The sequence below is a fragment of the Pristiophorus japonicus genome, chromosome 9 (assembly GCF_044704955.1).
Source record: "Pristiophorus japonicus isolate sPriJap1 chromosome 9, sPriJap1.hap1, whole genome shotgun sequence".
Taxonomy (NCBI): domain Eukaryota; kingdom Metazoa; phylum Chordata; class Chondrichthyes; family Pristiophoridae; genus Pristiophorus; species Pristiophorus japonicus.
The window spans coordinates 107,377,959-107,400,458 of record NC_091985.1 but is presented as its reverse complement, the minus strand read 5'-3'; the positions used below and the strand labels follow the sequence as shown (position 1 = coordinate 107,400,458).

General features: G+C 41.8%; 1 protein-coding gene across 1 annotated transcript in view; it reads right to left on the bottom strand.

Annotated features, from left to right (window-relative positions):
* Nucleotides 1–22,500, bottom strand: part of LOC139273164 (rho guanine nucleotide exchange factor TIAM2-like) — a 418,212-nt gene that overhangs the window by 202,235 nt on the left and 193,477 nt on the right. Inside the window, exons 6-9 of the mRNA XM_070889673.1 lie at nt 20,429–21,658; nt 8,426–8,861; nt 3,254–3,426; nt 1,282–1,506 (exon numbers count right to left, since the gene is read on the bottom strand). Of these exons, the coding sequence (XP_070745774.1) occupies nt 1,282–1,506; nt 3,254–3,426; nt 8,426–8,861; nt 20,429–21,652 (2,058 nt within the window). The 5' untranslated portion in view covers nt 21,653–21,658. The remainder of the gene's footprint in view (nt 1–1,281; nt 1,507–3,253; nt 3,427–8,425; nt 8,862–20,428; nt 21,659–22,500) is intronic.

Genomic DNA, 22,500 nt, shown 5'->3' with positions numbered 1-22,500 from the left:
GCCTAATGGTTTAAATTGAATGGATGATGTTTAATGGAAAAATCCTGCAGATTGTGGAACTCTTTATAGTGTAGCTATATCAATTTCCCCATGGAAACTTAAGTATTTTTATGAGTTGGGATGAAAGATCATTTATCTTTCAGTGAGGGTAGACTTACTGGGACCCAACAGAACTATCAATCATTTATTCCAGCATTTTTTTTAAATTGAGCCAGAGGATTTGTCTGAACTACAGGGGTCCTGGGAGACAGCAATTTTCTCTTGCTCACTTTAAGTGACCATATTGAACACATCTTTCTGCTTGTTACAATGCATGGTAACAGGGCACTCATCAGCAACCAAGCAAGCATTAAGTAGTGCCCGGAATTGGGGCCTAGGGGAAAGCTACACATGTGGCTTTGTTTCAACACACAATTTGCTCCACAAATCAAGCATTCTACTTCTGATTTGTTCCTTTACATCAGATACTATAAATTATAAATTCCAAACAAGTAATATAATAGATTCCTCATTAAAATAATGATTAAAAGTTGAACGTCCTTATAGTTAGCTGCTTTCCCCATTTACAATAGAGTGACACAGGGATGATACTGTGTGTGAATCAGAATGGCTCTTCACGTCATTTGGCTTGGTCCATCTAATCAACATCCACAGAAGAATAGTTCACAAAAAGAGAGAAACATAATTTGAATAAGTTAGATGCCAAGTCAATATTTTTAACTTTTAAACATTGAATTTTCAATAAGTTGACAAAACAGTATGTCGTTAGACAATGGATTCACATCAATTGAATTGGAAGCTCCATATTATATAAAGCAAATATTCAATCTGGATATAATGGGAAGCTGGTGAGCACATCTTTAAACATGTATTCAGGTACACATACAGAAAGCTGCAACACACGAGATACTGACACTGCTGGAATCTCAAATCTAACTAGTTATGTAATTTGGAGTCTTAGAATAGGGGTCGGCCATTTAGGACTGAGATGAGGAGAAATTTCATCACTCAGAGGGTGGTGAATCTTTGGAATTCTCTACACGAGGGTTGTGGAGGCTCAGTCGTTGAGTATATTCAAGACAGAGATCAATAGATTTTTGGATATTAAGGGAATCAATGGATATGGGGATAGTGCAGGAAAGTGGAGTTGAGGTTGAAGATCAGCCATGATCTTATTAAATGGCGGAGCGGGCTCAAGGGGCCAAATGGCCGACTCCTGCTCCTATTTCTTATGTTCTTAAGTCATTCAGTTCCTGGAGATCACTAAATAAGATTTAATACCTGATTTTCAATTGCTTTCCTGTTTTTCGGATCATTTACAATAGACAGCTGTAACTCTGCCATTTTCTTCATTTTTCCATCCATGTCAATCTTCTGCATGAAGCTTTTGGTTTCATTTTTTAGTAGCTTAACTGTATCCTCTTTCCCATGCTGCTTTGCAAACACTGATGCACAGGCAGAGTGTATTGCTGTTACCCAGTTTTCGAGATCAGTCTGACTTATAGCCTGAAAATCAAACCATCATTAGAATAATTTAATTTTAAAACATTAAGTTCTTGTAAACCATTGAAGATTATAGCAGAATTTCTAAAATATTAAAATCAATTTGAGCTCAAAACAAATAGCATTAGTGAGTTCAATCACTGTATCTTATTCTTGTGGAATGACTTTACAAATTTGTGCATAGCTGCTGTTCCCAATGTTTCTAGATGCTTAACATTCAGTTTTGCTCAAATTTGGAGCCTTTGGGCAGGAGATCAGATGAAGGCATTAAAATGGTATGTGTTATTTATGTCAGAAAATCAAGCCTCCTGGATGTCTCAGCTGATCAAGGCCACGAATAACACTGCTATACAGATCAGGAAGGTCCAAGACTCAATCCCAAGTCACTGCAGAATTAAATGATCTTAACCAAGGTGTCAGCAGAAATGCTAGAATTGGCCTCAGCTTCTACCTGAACGTTTGATTTACTTCTGATTGCTATCAAGCAATTCCTATTGCCAGTGTATGGACATCGCATAAGGGGAACTATCAAAGCATGCCATAACTTCCATAGATTTATACTCTGCTGCCATGCCTATAAGAACTACTTTAAAAAAAATTACTTGTCAGTATTATATGGACACTGCAGCTGATGTCTAATATTACTTGCAGGTCCCTTTCTTAATCTCTCCTTATGAGTTCAATCTCATTCATTGTATATATGTGCCCACATTTTTACCCATGTATAATACTTTACATTTAACAGTATCCAATATTCACTGTTTGTACGGTTCACCCTATTTTTTTCATCAAAATTAACCACGTGCAGATGATTCTCCCCTCCTTTTCCCCCCAAAGTACATGCAGGTGCAATTCCAAGTAGTATTTTGCCAAAATGGTAAGTCATTTTGTGCAAGCTTAGACAGGGAGCATCAGCAGACTAAGTTACTGTGGGGATCACATGGTTCCTCCCTACTCCACACTGCTGTAGCCAATTGTAACACTCTAACAGCTGCCCTAACTGATTACACCAGAGACTCCCCTGGTCTGTATCACTCAGTTCCAGTGCATTTAGCAATCAGGCCATTGGGGGAGTTTTAAAAAAAGGTCAAATGTTAATTTCTTGTGCACCCATTTGTACAAGTTTTTGTTTGGAACTCAAATTTGAAGTAGAAACAAAGTTGTGATGGCAAAGATCAAATTGATATTGGAAGCACAAAACCAATTGACGAAAAATAGGCAAAATAAAAACAATGTAAATAGAATGTAAACCAACACTGATCAAAATAGAATCTCTCTACTGTATGTCATGAAGATGTCATTGGGACTTGAAGATTTTGTGCACACTGAAAACATGTTTTACTCAACTATTTTACAGTTGTGACAATCTGAAACTGCAGTATAATTATATTATGAAAACATATTACCAAAAGATTAAGAGGCATTATATTGAGAGAATAGCTTTCCATTTGGCCTCCATGGGTTTTGTTTGTAATTATCCCAAATGAAGATATCAATTAACAATTGTGATCGCCTCGAACAGGCTGGCACCTGTTTTCTATTCACCCATCCATGAAGCACCTTAGGACACATTTTATGTTAAAGGTGTTATGTAAACACAAGCTTCTGTTATTAAATGCATGTCATTTTTAATTTAATCTTTTATTTTTAAATGCACCCTGTGAATGCCAGTAGTAGTTGCTCTCTCCCTTATAGGTGCCTCTGCTGCAGTTTGAATGAGCTACATTCCAAGTAAATTAACAATAAAAACCTGGAATAAGACGACATCCCCAAAGGCATTACTAAGACAGAACACATTTTCCTTCTTGGGGTGTTCCGGTACAGGCTGCACTATGCTATCTTCGGCGAACAGGGCGTATCTAGGTACACTGCTCTGCTCCATGAAATTTTTCCCATTGGCCTCATAAAATAGCAGTGTGCAACCTTTAAAAAGGGAAACAAAAACAAAAAAATCACTTTATATTATCTGAAATGCCACTTGCACAAACCTGTTACACAAACCAACAGTACAAAGTGCTTCACGGTAATATTACACCAACTATAGGTTATTTGCCCTTACTTAGAAGTGATAATGTAATATTTTAAATAGTTTCCATGTTTCAATAAGTTTGCTTCAAGCTCATTCTTTTAGATTTATCTCCAAAACCCAATAATGAATATTTGCATTTGAATGGCCACAACACCAGTATCATTCCTAAATATGGGAATAATTTTGCTCTTTCTTAAAAAGATTGACCAAAGTAGAGAATAAGCACTTTGGGACATCCTGAGATCGAGAAAGGTTCAATACAAATACAAGTTCTTTATTCTTTCAGTTGGCACAGTAGATATTTGTTCATCTAGATGCCTTCAGCATGCTTTGTCAATGTTAATTGTCATTAGTCAATAGTACTTTGACATTAAGTTCAAAGCATTTCTAATTTCTGGAGTTTGGATCCTTTCTACATCATGTAACTGTGATGACAAACACCCACATGGACAATTAAATCTAACACTGACAATCTGTAGTCAGATGGGGCAAGTTTTTAAAAACAATTACAATGGAAGGTTTACAGGTCTAGGTTGCTCTCAGGTGGAAATTCACATTGGTATAATTAATTGATGAGTTGGCCAGAGCGAGTCAACATGGTTTTTGTGAAGGGCAAGTCATTTCTGACTAATCTAGTTAAAGTTTTTTTTGAGGTCAATAATAAGGTAGATAAGGCACTGCCTGTGGATGTTATCTATATAGATATTCAGAAGGCATTCAATAAGGTGCCACACAAGAAATTAGCAACAGTGAGTGTGCACAGAATTGGAGATAGCCTTGTAACTTGGGTTGGAAATTGGTTGGGAGGTAGGAGACAGAGTGGTGATAAAGGGTCGGTACTCTGATTGGTAGGATATGACAAGTGGTGTTCCCCAGTGATCGATTCTGGGGCCCCAATTTTTCAGGAATTGAAGGAAGAGAGATTTTGCAGATGACACTAAGTTAGGAGGGACAGTAAGTAGTGCAGATGGGAGCAGGAAGTTGCAAAGGTACATAGACAGATTAAGTGAATGGGCAAAACTATGGCAAATGGGTTTCAATGCGGCGAAGTGTGAGGTTTGGACTTAAGATAAATTGGAGTATTTTCTAAATGGTGAAAAATGTGGAACTATAGAGGAGCAATGAGATTTGGGAATCCAAGTGTACAAGCCAGTACAAAAATCAAACAGGCTAATGGAATGTTGGGTTTTATCAAAAGGGGACTGGAATGCAAGCAGGGAGGGGAGGGGATTATGCTGCAGTTGTACAGAGCCTGGATCAGACTCCATCTGGAGTATTATGTTGAGTTTTGGGCACCACACCTTAGGAAGGATACATTGGCCTTGGAGGGGATTGCAGTGCAGATTCACCAGAATGATACCAGGGATTAGAGGGTCAATTTATAAGGATAGGTTGGATAAACTTTGCTTATATTCCCTGCATTACGAGAGACTGAGGAGTGATCTGATCGAGCTGTTTAAAACGCTAAAGGACTTGATCGGGTAGATACGGTGGGGGAATCAAGAACAAGGAAAAATAATCAGGAGCGAGATCAGGAAACACTTTTTCACACAAAAGGTAGTAGAAATCTGGAACTCTCCTCCCCCAAAAAAGTTCTGGATGCTGGGACCATTGGAGCTTTAAAGACTGAGATAGATAGATTTTTGTTAAGTAGGAGTATCAAGGGATATGGAACAACGGTGGAGTTAAGGTGCAAATCAGCAATGACCTAACTGAATGGCAGAGCAGGCTCGATGGGCTAAATGGTCTACTCGGCAATCTAAATCAGGTACTGGCCTCTTATTTTTCACTTTGTAAATTAGTAAAAAAAAATTCAGATTTATAAGGCACACGTGAGGCTCAAGTAACTTAACATTGCCTATGACAATAGATTTGACGAGAAGACCAGCCAGTGCCCACAAAAATATATGGATGGAAGAGATTCTGGAAACAACCACAAAGCAGTATTCAGTTCATTAACCAAAGATTCACATTGATATGACTGAATGCTAACAAGTGAAATCTAACAAGAAAATATAACATGATATTTACAAAATAGCACAAGTTGCATTTTTAGGGAAATTACATACAATTAAACACATTCGTGGCAATATATTCTACCACAGACCCAGCTTTGTGCCATCAATTTCTATACAGCAAGTTTCCAACAACACCCATCAGCCATACCCATCAGGTGGAAGCACCAGGGGAGTTTCAGGCAATTCCCAGAGAAAAGAACAGGAAATTAGTGCTGATCGAAGCAAACTTCTCTTGCACGCTTGCTTTGGTTGTTTGGTCATTTGACAGCTTTGGAGGCAAACCAGAAACAAGTTTCCAGCCAGTAGCCTCAGCTGAGCAAGGTGTGTTATGTGAGGACATTGGGTAAACAGTTGTTATTCCCTTCGGCAAATGCAGAATTAATCACCAGTTTGAAGAAAGCCAGGAAAACTAAAGGCCACTGGAAAATGCAACAAATTTACCAAATTTCTTCAAATAGGAGACAAATCATAAATTATCGCCTTTACATGTTTAGCTGATGAAGCAGATTACAGAATACATTTTTTATTACACTCTATTTTAAACATTTCATCTGCACAGTTATTAATGCAGTGTTCATATGTTTAGAGAAGCAGTAGCAGGACATTTGGAAAAGCAAAAGTCGGTCAGGCAGAGTCAGCATGGATCTATGAAGGGGAAGTCATGTTTGACATATTTGCTGGAGTTCTTTGAGGATGAAATGAACAGGGTGGATAAAGAGGAACCAGTGGATGTGGTGTATTTGGACTGCCAGGAGGCATTTGACAAGGTTCCACATAAAAGGTTACTGCACAAGATAAAAGTTCAAAGGGTTGGGGGTAATATATTAGCATGAATAGAGGATTGGCTGACTAACAGAGAACAGAGAGAGTCAGGATAAATGGTTCATTCTCTGGTTGGCAACCAGTAATTAGTGGGGTGCCACAGGGATCAGTGCTGGGACCCCAACTATTTATAACCTATATTAACGACTTGGAAGAAGGGACGGAGTGTAACATAGCCAAGTTTGCTGACGATACAAAGATGGGAGGAAAAGCAATGTTTGAGGAGGACACAAAATCTGCAAAAGGACATAGACAGACTAAGTGAGTGCGCAAAAATTTGGCAGATGGAGTATAATGTTGGAAAGTGTGAGGTCATGCGTTTTGGCAGAAAAAAATCAACGAGCAAGTTATTATTTAAATGGAGAAAGATTGCAAAGTGCTGCAGTACAGCGGGACCTGGGGGTACTTGTGCATGAAACACAAAAAGATAGTATGCAGGTACAGCAAGTGATCAGGAAGGCCAATGATATCTTAGTCTTTATTGCAAAGGGGATGGAGTATAAAAGGAGGGAAGTCTTGCTACAGCTATATAAGGTATTGGTGAGGCCACACCTGGAATACTGCGTGCATATTTGGTTTCCATATTTACGAAAGAATATACTTGCTTTCGAGGCAGTTTGGAGAAGGTTTAGTAGGTTGATTCCGAGGATGAGGGGGTTGACTCATGAGGAAAGGTTAAGTAGGTTGGGCCTCTACTCATTGGAATTCCAAAGAATTTGAGGTGATCTTATCGAAACATATAAGATTATGAGGGGGCTTGACAAGGTGGATGCAGAGAGGATGTTTCCACTGATGGGGGAGACTAGAACTAGGGGGCATGATCTTAGAATAAGGGGCCGCCCATTTAAAACAGATGAGGAGAAATTTCCTCTGAGGGTTGTAAATCTGTGGACTTCACTGCCTCAGAGAGCTGTGGAAGCTGGGACATTGAATAAATTTAAGACAGAAATAGACAGTTTCTTAAACGATAAGGGGATGGGGGTTATGGGGAGAGGGTAGGGAAGTGGAGCCGAGTCCATGATCAGATCAGCCATGATCTGATTGAATGGCAGAGCAGGCTTGAGAGGCCGTATGGCCTACTCCTGTTCCTATTTCTTATGTTTAAAGCATGCTCTGCATCAAAGATACATCAAGAGGCCTAAAGAGGAAGTCCATTGTCAAGCTTGAAAATAAGGCAAATTAGAGTATTGGAATCTCTTTGGAACTAGTGATCAAATACTACAAGATTAATTCAATCTAATTCCTGTAATCAGATATTGCCATTATTGACTTTCCCTCTAGTAGAACAAACCTTATGACATGACTTGCAGTAAATATCTTGCCATTTTGCTGAGCCAATGCTTCTCATTAGTTAAGGTTTAGTTATCACTGAGGATTTATTATTTAGTTCATCACTCTCAAAAAAGCCAGCAGTGACAAATGTACAGATCAATGCATTATTCCAAATACAAGTTAGTCTGATCAACCAATGTCACTTATGAAGTTGGATTTTAGAAACAACTTAATTACTCTACAATTTATATATTGTGATTGGGAGTACCCTTAAACAGAGCACCCGTAAATATTTCTGTAGCAAATAATGCTTTGTAAGCTGCCTTTAAGTATTTAAAAGTAGAAGTCATGTCCAAAATCTGAAAGCGATGTCCCTATTTTTCTTTCTTTTAAAAAAAAAGTATCTGCTTTTTGAAAAATATTAAGTAAAAATCCAGCTCAAAAAGATTTTACTGAATGAGTGGAGACTTGACTTTTCACAGTTTAAGAACAGAGGCGCCAGGGATTGTAAATGTTTCCTTACACAAATTGTACATTAATGTGATTTATTGCCACCATTCAATTACACAACACTTTAAAAAAAAAAGATGACTTCTGAATGTGAAATAATAGATTAAGATGGCCTTACCATCCTACCATTTACAGGAAACCAGTACATTAATGATTAATTAGAAGGGAGAAAGGCAATCTTTTTATTAAGGCCAATTATCAGACTTCATCCAGAGCTTTATTTTGGGACCGTTATGAGCACTACATATCAATTCTGGTTTTTAGTGATTACCTTTAAGAGAAACCCAATACTGTCTCCACTTTCTGCGAGGTGCAAGTTCCAATTTCCTCTCCTTCTGATGTGTAACAAGAGGTTTAAAAGACAACCAGCCAGCCTTTCGCACAAACCCCTGTTCTTTTTCAAACAATAAATCCAGCTGTTCTAAAGAGCTGAAGGAATCACTGCTGGTTTCCTCACTTCCTGTAGACTGGTCTGCATTTTCCACAGACATATGTCCCATTTCCAACTCTCGCATGAAGTTCTCATAAATGCTCTGCCTCAGGACGTCATTGCCAACTGCATTGGTAGAGTTACTTCTGGGTGGCAATGTATAGCTGGAACCAGGTGACCACAATAAACTCGATACCTGGGAAGGAGAGCTGGTGTCTGCAGTCACACCATCAATTCCACTGTCACAATACTCATTTATATCCTTGGATCTAGAGTCCTGCAAAATTGACAGGATTTTTAAATTAATTTCAGAAACATATTTTAAGAGGTTAAACAAAAACATTGCAAGTATATTAATACTTTTCATTCAAGTGTGATATGATTCTCCATCACATCCCATCTTGGTTATACCCATATATAATCATAACCAAACATTTGTTGGGTATTATCTTTACATTGAGATCTGTGCATCTGTAATGCACACAGTCTTCATCTCCCATATCTGGAGAAAATGAGGGAAAGCAGAACAGAAGCAAAGCTAAACTATTTAAATATCTGGCAATTGTTACAGCACATATAATGGTCATAACATGTTCAGGTTTTAAAAGCCCAAGAAAATCCAACTATATAAAGGAGGTTAAGATCTTTTCAGTAATGGAAAGTTGTCATCACGACCTGACCATGGCTATTACCCATTACAACAACAATAGTCTTAGAATCATGTAACACAGGAGACCATTCGGCCCATCATGCCTGTACCGGCTCTTTGAAAGAGCTAGCCAGTTAGTCTTACTCCCCTGTTCTTTCCCCATTTTTTTTCCAAGTATATATCCAATTCTTTTTTGAAAGTTACTATTGAATCTGCTTCTGCCGCCCTTTCAGCCATTGAATTCTGGATCATAACTCACTGCATAGAAAACATGTCCTCATCACCCCTCTGGTTCTTTTTGCCAATTACCTTGAAAATGTTTCCTCTGGTTACCGACCTTCCTGCCAGTGGAAGCAGTTTCTCCTTATTCACTTGATCAATACCCTTCAGAATTTTGAGCACCTCCCCTCAATGTTCTCTGCTTAAAGGAGAACAATCCCAGCTTCTCAAGGCTCTCCACAGAACTGAAGTCCCTCATCCCTGGTACCATTCTAGTAAATCTCCGCTGCACCTTTTCCAAGACCTCGACATCCATCCTAAAGTGTGGAGCCTACAAGTGGATACAATATTCCAGCCGAGTCCTTCCCAGTTTTTGTTTTTGTAATCTATGTCTCTAATTATAAAACCAAGGATCTTGTATGCTATTTAAACACTCTTATTAACTTATCCTGCCACTATCAAAGATTTGTACATGAACCCTCAGAACTCGCAATTCCTGCAGCCCCTTTAAAATTATACCCTTTAGTTTACAAAAGCAAAATAATGCGGATGCTGGAAACCTGAAAATAAAACAAAAAAATGCTGGAAATACTCAGGTGGTCAGGCAGCATCTATGGAGAGAGAAACAGAGTTAATGTTTCGTTAGAACTGGAAAAGTTGGAGGTTTTAAGCAAGAACAGAGGCAGTGAAAGTGGGAGCGGAGAAAGAACAAAAGGGTTGGACTCGATAAGGTGGAAGGCAGAAGAGGTGAAATGACAAAAGGGATGATGGTGCAAGGCAAAAGGAGATGGTAATGGGACAAGTAAAGAAACAAAAGATGTATCTAGAGGAGGTGTAAATGGGAATATTAGAATCGTCAGCAACCAATACTGTCCAAAAAAATGGGGGCAGAGGTTATGATCTGAAATTGCTGAACTCAATGTGGAGTCCAAAAGGCTGTAAAGTGTCTAAAGTTCCTTGAGCTTACATTGAGCTTCATTGGAACAGTGTAGGATGCTGAGGACAGAGAGGTCAGAGTGGGAGTGGTCCGGAGAATTAAAATGACAGACAACCGGAAGCTCAGGGTCACGTTTGCGGACTGAACGGAGGTGTTCTGCAGACCAGACATCCAATTTGCTTTTGGGCACCCCAATGTAGAGGAGACCGCATCGCGAGTAGTGAATACAGTATACTAAATTGCAAGTCGTAAAAGTAATTCATACATTTCACCTGGAAGGAATGTTTGGGACCCTGGAGGGTGGGAAAGGAGGAGGTAAAAGGACAGATGTTGCATGAAAGTATTAGGCTCACTATAGATTGGCACTATTCCAGCTTTTTAAGCAAATGAAAACCAGATCATCCTTTAAGGTCCTTCCCAAGACCTAGTAAGTGGAAGAGTATGATTTGGCACTTATGAAACCTGCACATTTTCAATAGAGCAAGGAATTCTCCTTTAGTGGACTGAACAGCGTAACTACTTGAAGCAACGGGTTCAATACTTGCCTCGTTCATTTTGTGCAAACAATAGCCAACCACAACTACAGTAAATCTGGTGAACATTTGAACTGAAACTGATGTGTCTAACAGGAGGTGTCCTCCTCTTGCATCTTGTCTTGGAAAGGCAGGGACATGCAGAGGGGAAAGAAGTGGGAGCATCAACTGACATGAGAGTGACTGCTAAAATGATACAAGCTACCAGAGTCCCAAGTTTAAAATTCATTGTCAAATTGACTGGAACGATACAACATAATTTAATTAGATGGAAATTTCACAATCCGGCACTCCCAGTGTGAACAGCATTCACAAGGAATGCTTCATCGGTGCACAACCCATGATTTTCTGTCCATTCATTTAAGTGCTGCGCACCAGCAATTTCTTGAGGTGTGCACCGAGCGAGTGCCTCTCCCCACTGGAAGTGCCAGATCACACAACTACTGATTTTATTTGATGCTTGCAGGGGAAAAGTCACTGATTGACATGCTGTGTACGTAAGCATTTTCTGCCTTTATTTCATGTTTTCTAGGCAGGACCGGAACCAATGTCCTAGGGGGGAGTGTTTGCTAGTGCTGTTGGGGAGGAGTTAAACTAATATGGCAGGGGAATGGGAACCTATGTAGGGAGACAGAGGGAAACAAAATGGAGACAGAAGCAAAAGACAGAAAGGAGATGAGTAAAAGTGGGGGGCAGAGAAACCCAAGGCAAATAACAAAAAGGGCCACTTTGCAACAAAATTCTAAAGGGTCAAAGTGTGTTAAAAAGGCAAGCCTGAAGACTCTGTGCCTCAATGCAAGGAGTATTCGGAATAAGGTGGACAAATTAACTGTGCAGATAGCAGTTAACGGATACGATGTGGTTGGCATCACGGAGACATGGCTCCAGGGTGACCAAGGCGGGGAACTCAACATCCAAGGGTATTCAACATTTAGGAAGGATAGACAGAAAGGAAAAGGAGGCGGGGTGGCATTGCTGGTTAAAGAGAAAATTAATGCAATTGTAAGGAAAGACATTAGCTTGGAGGATGTGGAATCGGTATGGGTGGAGCTACAGAATACCAAGCGGCAGAAAACGCTAGTGGGAGTTGTGTACAGACCTCCAAACAGTAGTAGTGATGTTGGGGAGGGTATCAAACAGGAAATTAGGGGTGCATGCAATAAAGGTGCAGCAGTTATCATGGGTGACTTTAATATGCATATAGATTGGGCTAACCAAACTGGAAACATTACGGTGGAGGAGGATGTCCTGGAGTGCATAAGGGATGGTTTTCAGACCAATATGTCGAGGAACCAACATGGGGGGAGGCCATCTTAGACTGGGTGTTGTGTAATGAGAGAGGATTAATTAGCAATCTTGTTATGCAAGGCCCCTTGGGGAAGAGTGACCATAAAATGATGGAATTCTACATTAGGATGGAGAATGAAACAGTTAATTCAGAGACCATGGTCCAGAACTTAAAGAAGGGTAACTTTGAAGGTATGAGGTGTGAATTGGCTAGATTGGCGAATGATACTTAAGGGGTTGACTGTGGATGGACAATGGCAGACATATAGGGCCCAAGTTTCCGCACGATAAAAAACGGGCGCCCCTCCGAGCTGGGCGCCCGTTTTTCGCACCTGAAACGGCGCCTAATAAAGAAAATTGCGATTCTGGTGCGTTCTGCAGCTCCTTGTCTGCTTGGCGCGGCGCCTGGGGGGGGCGGAGCCTACACTTGCACCGATTTTGTAAGTGGGAGGGGGCGGGTACTATCTAAATTAGTTTTTTTCCTGCCGGCAACGCTGCGCGTGTGCGATGGACCGTTCGCGCATGCTCAGTGTGAAAAAAACATTGGCACTCGGCCATTTTTGTAGTTCTTTGCAGCCGTTTAATTTTTTAACATTTTTTAAAATAAAAGCACATTGCCATCAGCACTTGCAGCCTTCTCACTGTCTCCTTCCCCTACCCCTCCACGCAGGAAGAACGGGCGCCTCCAACCCCCCCCTCCCCCCCGCAGGAAGAACGGGCGCCTCCTACCCCCCCCCGCGGGAAGAACGGGCGCCTCCTACCTCCCCCCCCGCGGGAAAGAACGGGCGCCTCCTCTCCCCTCCCCCCCCCCCCCGCTGAAGAACAGGCGCCTCCTACCCCCCCCGGGGAAGAATGGGCGCGTCCTTTCCCCCCCCCCCCCCCACCCACCCCCCGCAGGAAAGAACGGGCGCCTCCTCTCCCCTCCCCCCCCCCCGCGGGAAAGAACGGGCGCCTCCCCCCCCCACCCCCGCGGGAAAGAACGGGTGCCTCCCCACCCCCGCAGGAAAGAACAGGCGCCTCCTCTCCTCTCCTCTCCCCCCCCCCCCCCTCCCCTCCCCTCCGGCAGAACGGTCGCCTCTCTCCCTCCCCCCCCCCCCGTGGGAAACAACGGGCGCCTCCTCTCCCCTCCCTCCCCCCGCGGGAAAGAACGGGCGCCTCCTCTCCCCTCCCTCCCCCCGCGGGAAAGAACGGGCGCCTCCTCTCCCCTCCCTCCCCCCGCGGGAAAGAACGGGCGCCTCCCCCCCCCCCCCCGCGGGAAACAACGGGCGCCTCCTCGCCCCTCCCCCCCCCCCGCGGGCAGAACGGGCGCTTCCCCCCCCCCCCCGCGGGAAACAACGGGCACCTCCTCGCCACCCCCCCCTCCCCCCGCGGGCAGAACGGGCGCCTCAGGCTGATTGCAGAATTTTCCGTGCCTGAAGCACTTTCACACAGGTAGGAAGATGGTTTATTTAATCTTTTCTTTGCTTATAAATGTTTATTCAGGTTGGATTTATTTGTATAATATTTGTAGAAGTATAAATAAGGATTTATTGTAGAATTTAATGAGTTCCCTTCCTTCCCCCACCTCGTTCTGGACGCCTAATTTGTAACCTGCGCCTGATTTTTTAATGTGTAGAACAGGTTTTTTCAGTTCGACAAAAATCTTCACTTGCTCCATTCTAACTTAGTTTGGAGTACGTTTTCACTGTGGAAACTTTCAAATCAGGCGTCAGTGGCCGGACACGCCCCCTTTTGAAGAAAAAATTCTGTTCCAAAGTAGAACTGTTCTACCTGACTAGAACTGCAGAAAAAAAAATGTGGACAATTGCGATTTCCATGATAGTCCGTTCTCCACCAGTTGCTCCTAAAAATCAAGCGCAAATCATGTGGAAACTTGGGCCCTTAAGAGGGAAGGTGGCTCAACCGTGACTATCAAGAGAAATCAGGGACAGTATTAAAGCCAAGGAAGTGGCATACAAATTGGCCAGAAATAGCAGGGAACCCAGGGACTAGGAGAAATTTGGAACTCAGCAGAGGAGGACAAAGGGTTTGATTAGGGCAGGGAAAATAGAGTACGAGAGGAAGCTAGCAGGGAACATTAAGACGGACTGCAAAAGCTTCTATAGATATGTAAAGAGAAAAAGGTTAGTAAAGACAAACGTAGGTCCCCTGCAGTCAGAATCAGGGGAAGTCATAACTGGGAATAAAGAAATGGCAGACCAATTGAACAAGTACTTTGGTTCGGTATTCACTAAGGAGGACACAAACAACCTTCCGGATATAAAAGGGGTCAGAGGGTCTAGTAAGAAGGAGGAACTGAGGGAAATCCTTATTAGTCGGGAAATTGTGTTGGGGAAATTGATGGGATTGAAGGCCGATAAATCCCCAGGGCCTGATGGACTGCATCCCAGAGTACTTAAGGAGGTGGCCTTGGAAATAGCGGATGCATTGACAGTCATTTTCCAACATTCCATTGACTCTGGATCAGTTCCTATGGAGTGGAGGGTAGCAAATGCAACCTCACTTTTTAAAAAAGGAGGGGGAGAGAAAACAGGGAATGTCAGCCTGACATCGGTAGTGGGTAAAATGATGGAATCATTTATTAAGGATGTCATAGCAGCACATTTGGAAAGAGGTGACATGATAGGTCCAAGTCAGCATGGATTTGTGAAAGGGAAATCATGCTTGACAAATCTTCTGGAATTTTTTGAGGATGTTTCCAGTTGAGTGGACAAGGAAGAACCAGTTGATGTGGTATATTTGGACTTTCAGAAGGCTTTCGACAAAGTCCCACACAAGAGATTAATGTACAAAGTTAAAGCACATGAGATTGGGGGTAGTGTGCTGACGTGGATTGAGAACTGGTTGGCAGACAGGAAGCAAAGAGTAGGAGTAAATGGGTACTTTTCGGAGTGGCAGGCAGTGACTAATGGGGTACCGCAAGGTTCTGTGCTGGGGCCCCAGCTATTTACATTGTACATTAATGATTTAGACAAGGGGATTAAATGTAGTATCTCCAAGTTTGCGGATGTCACTAAGTTGGGTGGCAGTGTGAGCTGCGAGGAGGATGCTATGAGGCTGCAGAGTGACTTGGATAGGTTAGGTGAGTGGGCAAATGCATGGCAGATGAAGTATAATGTGGATAAATGTGAGGTTATCCACTTTGTCTCTGTGTTTTTACAACCAGACTATTATCTGAATGGTGACAGATTAGGAAAAGGGGAGGTGCAACGAGACCTGGGTGTCATGGTACATCAGTCACTGAAGGTTGGCATGCAGGTACAGCAGGCGGTTAAGAAAGCAAATGGCATGTTGGCCTACATAGCGAGGGGATTTGAGTACAGGGGCAGGGAGGTGTTACTACAGTTGTATAGGGCCTTGGTGAGGCCACACCTGGAGTATTGTGTACAGTTTTGGTCTCCTAACTTGAGGAAGGACATTCTTGCTATTGAGGGAGTGCAGCGAAGGTTCACCAGACTGATTCCCGGGATGGCGGGACTGACATATCAAGAAAGACTGGATCAACTGGGTTTGTATTCACTGGAGTTCAGAAGAATGAGAGGAGATCTCATAGAAACGTTCAAAATTCTGACGGGTTTAGACAGGTTAGATGCAGGAAGAATGTTCCCAATTTTGGAGAAGTCCAGAACCAGGGGTCACAGTCTAAGGATAAGGGGTAAGCCATTTAGGACCAAGATGAGGAGAAACTTCTTCACCCAGAGAGTGGTGAACCTGTGGAATTCTCTACCACAGAAAGTTGTCGAGGCCAATTTACTAAATATATTCAAAAAGGAGTTAAATCTAGTCCTTACTACTGGGGGGATCAAGGGGTATGGCGAGAAAGCAGGAATGGGGTACTGAAGTTGCATGTTCAGCCATGAACTCATTGAATGGCGGTGCAGGCTCGAAGGGCCGAATGGCCTACTCCTGCACCTATTTTCTATGTTTCTATGTTTCAGCATTTCCCGTTTTTTTTTTGATCCTTCTAACACATGGAAAGGCTGAAGTTGGATACTTTGCACTGAAGCCTGTTGCAACAGCAATTCCTCGATTCCTCTGTACTTAAGGTTCTAAACAATTGTTGTGATTTTAGTGGTACTTTATATGCAGTCATGAAAAGGAGCAATGATCACCTATCCTGTGAGTTGCATGGTTTAGGAGTGGCATTAGCTCTACCTTATGATGATATTAAATCAAAACTATAATCAAATAGATTATAGTACATACTCCCCGAGATAATCAATGCTGGATATTAACTTCTTCAGATCATTTCAGTTTACAACCTCAGCAGCTGAAGATCTGAGACTGCGAGTGAAGAATGAGTGAGGCGCCAGAAAATGGTGCAAAATAGGCAGTGTGTTGGGAACACGTGCCCAAAGGTATCGATGGAAATCGAGCCTTGGGCTTTAGGCTATCTGCATAAAACAAGCAGACAGTAATTGGGCATCCCAATGCAGCTTGCCAATCAGTCATAGGAATTTCGGCCAGCTCCAGCCCCAAAGCGGGCTGACATGTGGTGGGGTGAGGAGGCAGCAGGGGCAAGCCTGGGCTGGCAGCAGCCTGCATTATTTTTGTGGAGCTCATCCTGGCTCCACAAAAAGCAAGTATAAAATAAATGACTGCTTAGGCTATTGTACAACTGAAAACAATATCCTCCGACTTGATGACTATTTCAAGGGAGGGAGGGGGGGGGGTCTAAACCCAATGTTGGGACCCTGATTTGCATATTCAAGGTGCCAACCGCTTGTTTCAGGCAGGAAACCTGGAAGTCTCCAGCTATCAATTTGGCAGTTGGAGCAGTTTTGGGGAAATAGGGCTCAAGCGATCGTGACCCGAAACTAGTCCACCCAAAAAAATAGGTGTGACGAGGATCAATTTCTCCCCCAGCGTACCAAAAAAAGTCAGGAGAAATTAATCTTCAACAACACTAAAGTCAGGGAAGATCTACTTCACACGATTTATATAATATTCCCACACAGAACACTTTCAGGCACTGCTTAAAATGCCACACCATGGAATATTTATCCACCAGGCCTCTATATTGGAGAAGTTTCTAATGTCAATATTTAGGCTGGAAGTTAAATCTGTTTTTACTGCTGCAGCTTGCTGAAAATGCAAAGTCATCATTGGATAAAAATCCCAAATATTTCAAGTCTAAAAATATCAGAAGATTGGCTTAAAAACACAACTGAGCTATCAATTTAGAAAAAAAAAAGTTTAAACCTTGAAACCAATTATTACAGTGATGTGCTTTTTCAAAAATTGCATTCTGGGCAAGCTACAATAAAGAACACTTATCCACAGTATGATGTAAGTTTACTTCAAATATGTAGGGATTTCATCACTACTGTAAGTGATTCAAGTTATTGCAAAAATGATTTGGAAAGATGGTAAAACCTACACTTCCAGATGTATGCAGTTCTTTTCCCCAAATGTAATTTTGTTTTCATTATTGGGCTCCGAATGAATTTTTCACACACTCTCAGGTTGTTAGAATTGAATTTTCAGATTATTAGCTTCAAGACTGTGCGTAGGTGATAGCAGCAGCTGAACGAACAACAGGGAACAAGTTACATAACATAAGAACATAAGAATTAGGAACAGGAGTAGGCCATCTAGCCCCTCGAGCCTGCTCCGCCATTCAAAAAGATCATGGCTGATCTGGCCGTGGACTCAGCTCCACTTACCTGCCCGCTCCCCATAACCCTTAATTCCCTTATTGGTTAAAAATCTATCTATCTGATTTGAATACATTCAATGAGCTAGCCTCAACTGCTTCCTTGGGCAGAAAATTCCACAGATTCACAACCCTCTGGGAGAAGAAATTCCTTCTCAACTCGGTTTTAAATTGGCTCCCCCGTATTTTGAGGCTGTGCCCCCTAGTTCTAGTCTCCCCGACCAGTGGAAACAACCTCTCTGCCTCTATCTTGTCTATCCCTTTCATTATTTAAATTGTTTTTATAAGATCACCCCTCATCCTTCTGAATTCCAATGAGTAAAGACCCAGTCTACTCAATCTATCATCATAAGGTAACCCCCTCATCTCTTGAATTAGCCTAGTGAATAGTCTCTGTACCCCCTCCAAAGCTAGTGTATCCTTCCTTAAGTAAGGTGACCAAAACTGCATGCAGTACTCCAGGTGCGGCCTCACCAATACCCTGTACAGTTACAGCAGGACCTCCCTGCTTTTGTACTCCATCCCTTTCGCAATGAAGGCCAACATTCCATTCGCCTTCCTGATTACCTGCGGCACCTGCAAACTAACTTTTTGGGATTCATAGCTCAGTTGGGAGTGCGTAAGACTGAAGATCTAAAGATCCCTGGTTCAATCCTGGGTTTCTGCAATATCTGGTGATTACTCAAAAGAGTTTCATGCACAAGGACCCCCAGGTCCCTCTGCACCGCAGCATGTTGTAATTTCTTCCCATTCAAATAATATTCCCTCTTACTGTTTTCCCCCCCCCCCCCCCCAAGGTGGATGACCTTACATTTTCCGACACTGTATTCCATCTGCCAAACCTTAGCCCATTCGCTTAACCTATCTAAATCTCTACACAACCCGCTTTCCCACTAATCTTTGTGTCATCTGCAAATTTTGTTACACTACAAAATTTGTCCCCTCTTCCAGGTCATCTATGTATATTGTAAACAGTTGTGGTCCCAGCACTAATCCCTGTGGCACACCACTAACCACCGATTTCCAACCCGAAAAGGACCCATTTATCCCGACTCTCTGCTTTCTGTTAGCCAGCATTTATGCTTAGGTAACAACATTTATGCTTTGGTCAGGAGTTCTACAAGCTGCAAATAAGAGTCCACTTTGTACAATCGTGACCTGTAGACCCCAGCACACAAGTCCATCACAGGGATTTTAAACCACTTTCAAAATGTGGGATGCTGAAATTTACTGAGATATTTTTTCAATAGCTATAAAAGCTGAGAGTGCAACCTCTACTCCACTGGTGCACCAGATTCTATGATAATCAGAGAATAAACCATGAAGGAACAGAACACATTTTACAGTCGATCAGCTTTCTTAAAATAAACTACTGCCTCTGGATAAAATCTGATATTAGAGCAACCAGATTTAGCTTAAATCCTTACTGGGAAATATTTATGTACTGAAACATCCGCATTTCAGTATTCCTTTTGAATCAGGAATATTATGCAGCTGGTGTGAATGGAGCACAGCTGGTACACTGGCATTGTACGTTTTGGTCAGGTCTGCACTTACCTGTTTTGCTATGTCAGCTAATAGACCATTCAGTTAAAATGCATTTGATCAGATGCCCCTATAACACAGACCAGTGACATTTTTGACCCCCTGGCTAATGTCCCAAATAAGACTTCCAGATCACGAGGAGTTCATGGAGTTCACTTATCCAGAACAGGAAATATTCAACTATCAAGACCAGCGTGTTTAATAAGCAACTAATAATTAACAACATTTGTAAACTTAAACCCGTTGCATAGGATCTGCAAGATGATGTTCCTGGAGTTTTTTTTTAAAATCTGAGTTACAATCCTAGCACACCACAGGCAAATTTAGAGACCCAGAAAGGACTTCTTCGGGGAGGGGAAGAGAGTCATTTGATTGCGGCAACACTTTCCAGTTTGGATGCAGAAAAGTGTCAGATATTGACCAAGACAAGTTTGAGATCTTAGCCATTGCATTCGTTCAAAGAAAAACAGCCTATGGAGTAGATTCCAGCAAATAGCATTTTTTTAAATTTAAGATTCCCTCCTACCACCAGTGAGACAGAAGATAAGCATGATAATCTTACAACATTAATTATTTTTTTTAAAAAGGTAGATTCAAGTACATTGGACAGTAAAATTAAAATATTGCACAGATCAGGAATATGAGAACAAGGGGAGGGAAAAAAAGGGACCACAAGGTGATGAGAACTGTGGGGCTAATCTTTATTTTAATAATTGTGGTAATAAAGCTGTTCCTGACATTTTTGTTACCATAACAGAAGGGGCTGATTTAAGCATCACAGTACAGGTAATCAAAACTAAAATGACTAACCAGCAAAGAGAAATTGGAACTTTTCTGGAACTGTTTGCAGTTTGGGGTTAATTTCAAAAAGCACATTTGACAATCTATTAACAGTTCTACCATCAAAGCATACCTCTTCTAATAGCATTCTAATAATGTGTACATTATTTGAAGTTAGAACAGTGCAGAAATTTTCAAACTCATGTCAAGGTTTCCATTGAAAGAAAAGGTTGCTCACCTGTAGTTTCCTCTTCTTTCTTGTAAGGCTGCCAGTCCAAGCACTTAAACGCCGCATTCGACTTTTTAAGGCAACTCGTGAGGAGCCATCCTCAGAAAGGTGTTTGGGCTTTCGACACGGGAGTGTATAAGAGGAATATTGTATGGGGCCTCTATCCTCCTCATCAGATGGCATGTTCATGCAGTTGGAGAAGTCGCTCACAAACAAGTTGTGAGGATGTAAAGCCATGTTTCTGTAGTCACCTGAAAATTCATTCCCTGAGGACATGGAAGGTCTGACTCCTGCATCACTGTACAGTGCTCGGAGAGAAGAGAGAGATGATCTTTGGAAGAGTTGCTCATCATTTGGTAAAATGCTTTCTTGATTACTTGTCTCGGTAGCTTTCCCAGGTGTGTACATGTTGTCAAAATCACTGGCATAAGCACGGTGTCCCCATGGCGACTCGGACCAGGAATATTCAGAGCTGATCGAGCTGCGTTTGCTCGATTTTAATCTCTCCTCACCAAGCAGAAGACTCTGGTCCATTACATAGTTTTTACTGGCATCAACCTGCACTTCAATTTGTTTGCTAGGGTCAGATTCCATAGCTGGGGAATATCTCAGCAGCTGAACTGGCCCTTGAGATTCAGCACAGGGTGGTTTGCTGCTACTACTGCCACTGCCACTGTGGAACTCGACCCGTAGGCTCCCGTCAAACTTTCCCAGAGTTTTGATGAGAACCTTTGGACTGCTTTCTCCTTCTGGCTTCTTGGATTCGGGTACATTTTCAGGTAATCCATGTCCATTTAAGACACGGTCATTGTATTCCAGAGCTTCAGTTCGATTGTCTGTTGTGTCAAGATGAATGCAAGGAAAATGGTTTCCAGATAATAATTTAGTATCATTCCCGTGGTCATATTTGCCCAGGTGAACTGGATGGCATCTGGCATATGCATTACTATGACCCATCACTAAAGACTCGCATTGACGTGAAGAAGCATTGAGAGAGTACCGCTGGTTACTTTTGTGCTGAGAAAGGCAGTTTCTGCCCAGAGATCTTGCCTTGTAACTTATACTACTGCCACTATATCCCCAGCCAAAAGCAGAGCGGGACTTTTCATCCTTGGCATGGACGCTTCGAATTTTGAGGGCGCAGGACTTCTGCCTGCCACCAGGCATTGACTTCCCCTCAATGTTGTGGCCTTTAATCCCTTGCAGATTGTACTGGCTGTCCGAATTCCCCATCTTGCACTGAGGAGAGAAAAAAACCCAGAAAATAATTATCAGTCACATCACTCTAAAAATAAGTAGCAACTACAATCAATGCAGCTTGATTCATTTTACTACTCCCTGGAAATAAAGTTTTAAAATGTCCAATACCTTTTGAAGTCAGTCACAGCATGCAGTTATGTTAGCTGAATCACATCAGTTAATACAGGAAAACTGCTCTTCAATAGCTTAGAATAAGCACCTGACCAAGCTATGTGTCAACAAATGCTAAGAACTGAATTAAATTCCTCAAACTTTCATGCAAATAAATTGTAAATGGTAATAGATGCATGGTAGTACCAAAGTGGGCATGTGGTATTGAAAGGGACATTCTTAAAAAATTGTTTTCCCACAGTACACAAGAGTATGTGTCAGGCCTGCCTTGTTGTTTCACATCTCTCACGATTTACTCTACAAGCTGTAGCTCTAGGCTAGAAATTCAGGTGTTCACCATAACTGCATCTTAACTGCTGTAAATACTGTAAATAAATCCATCTGTTTAAAATCTTGGATCTGGATGCCATTTCCTTTCTGCACCATGTGACTTCCTCCTGTCAATGTCAACTTTTTCAGTTTAAAATTCTTATGTTGACATTTATAATGAAAATGACTATTGAAACTCACTCTTTCTGCCATCTGGCCATCAGGCTTCCACAATTATCTCAAAATGCATTTGCTATATTTCTTTCCTCAGTAAGTGATAATTCTAATATCCAAAGTAGGGGTTTAAACAAAATTTTAAAATTTACATATTTTACAATAGCACCGTGACATTGATCCACTGAATGTCTTTTAATTACTTCATTAGAGTACTTGCTTGAAGG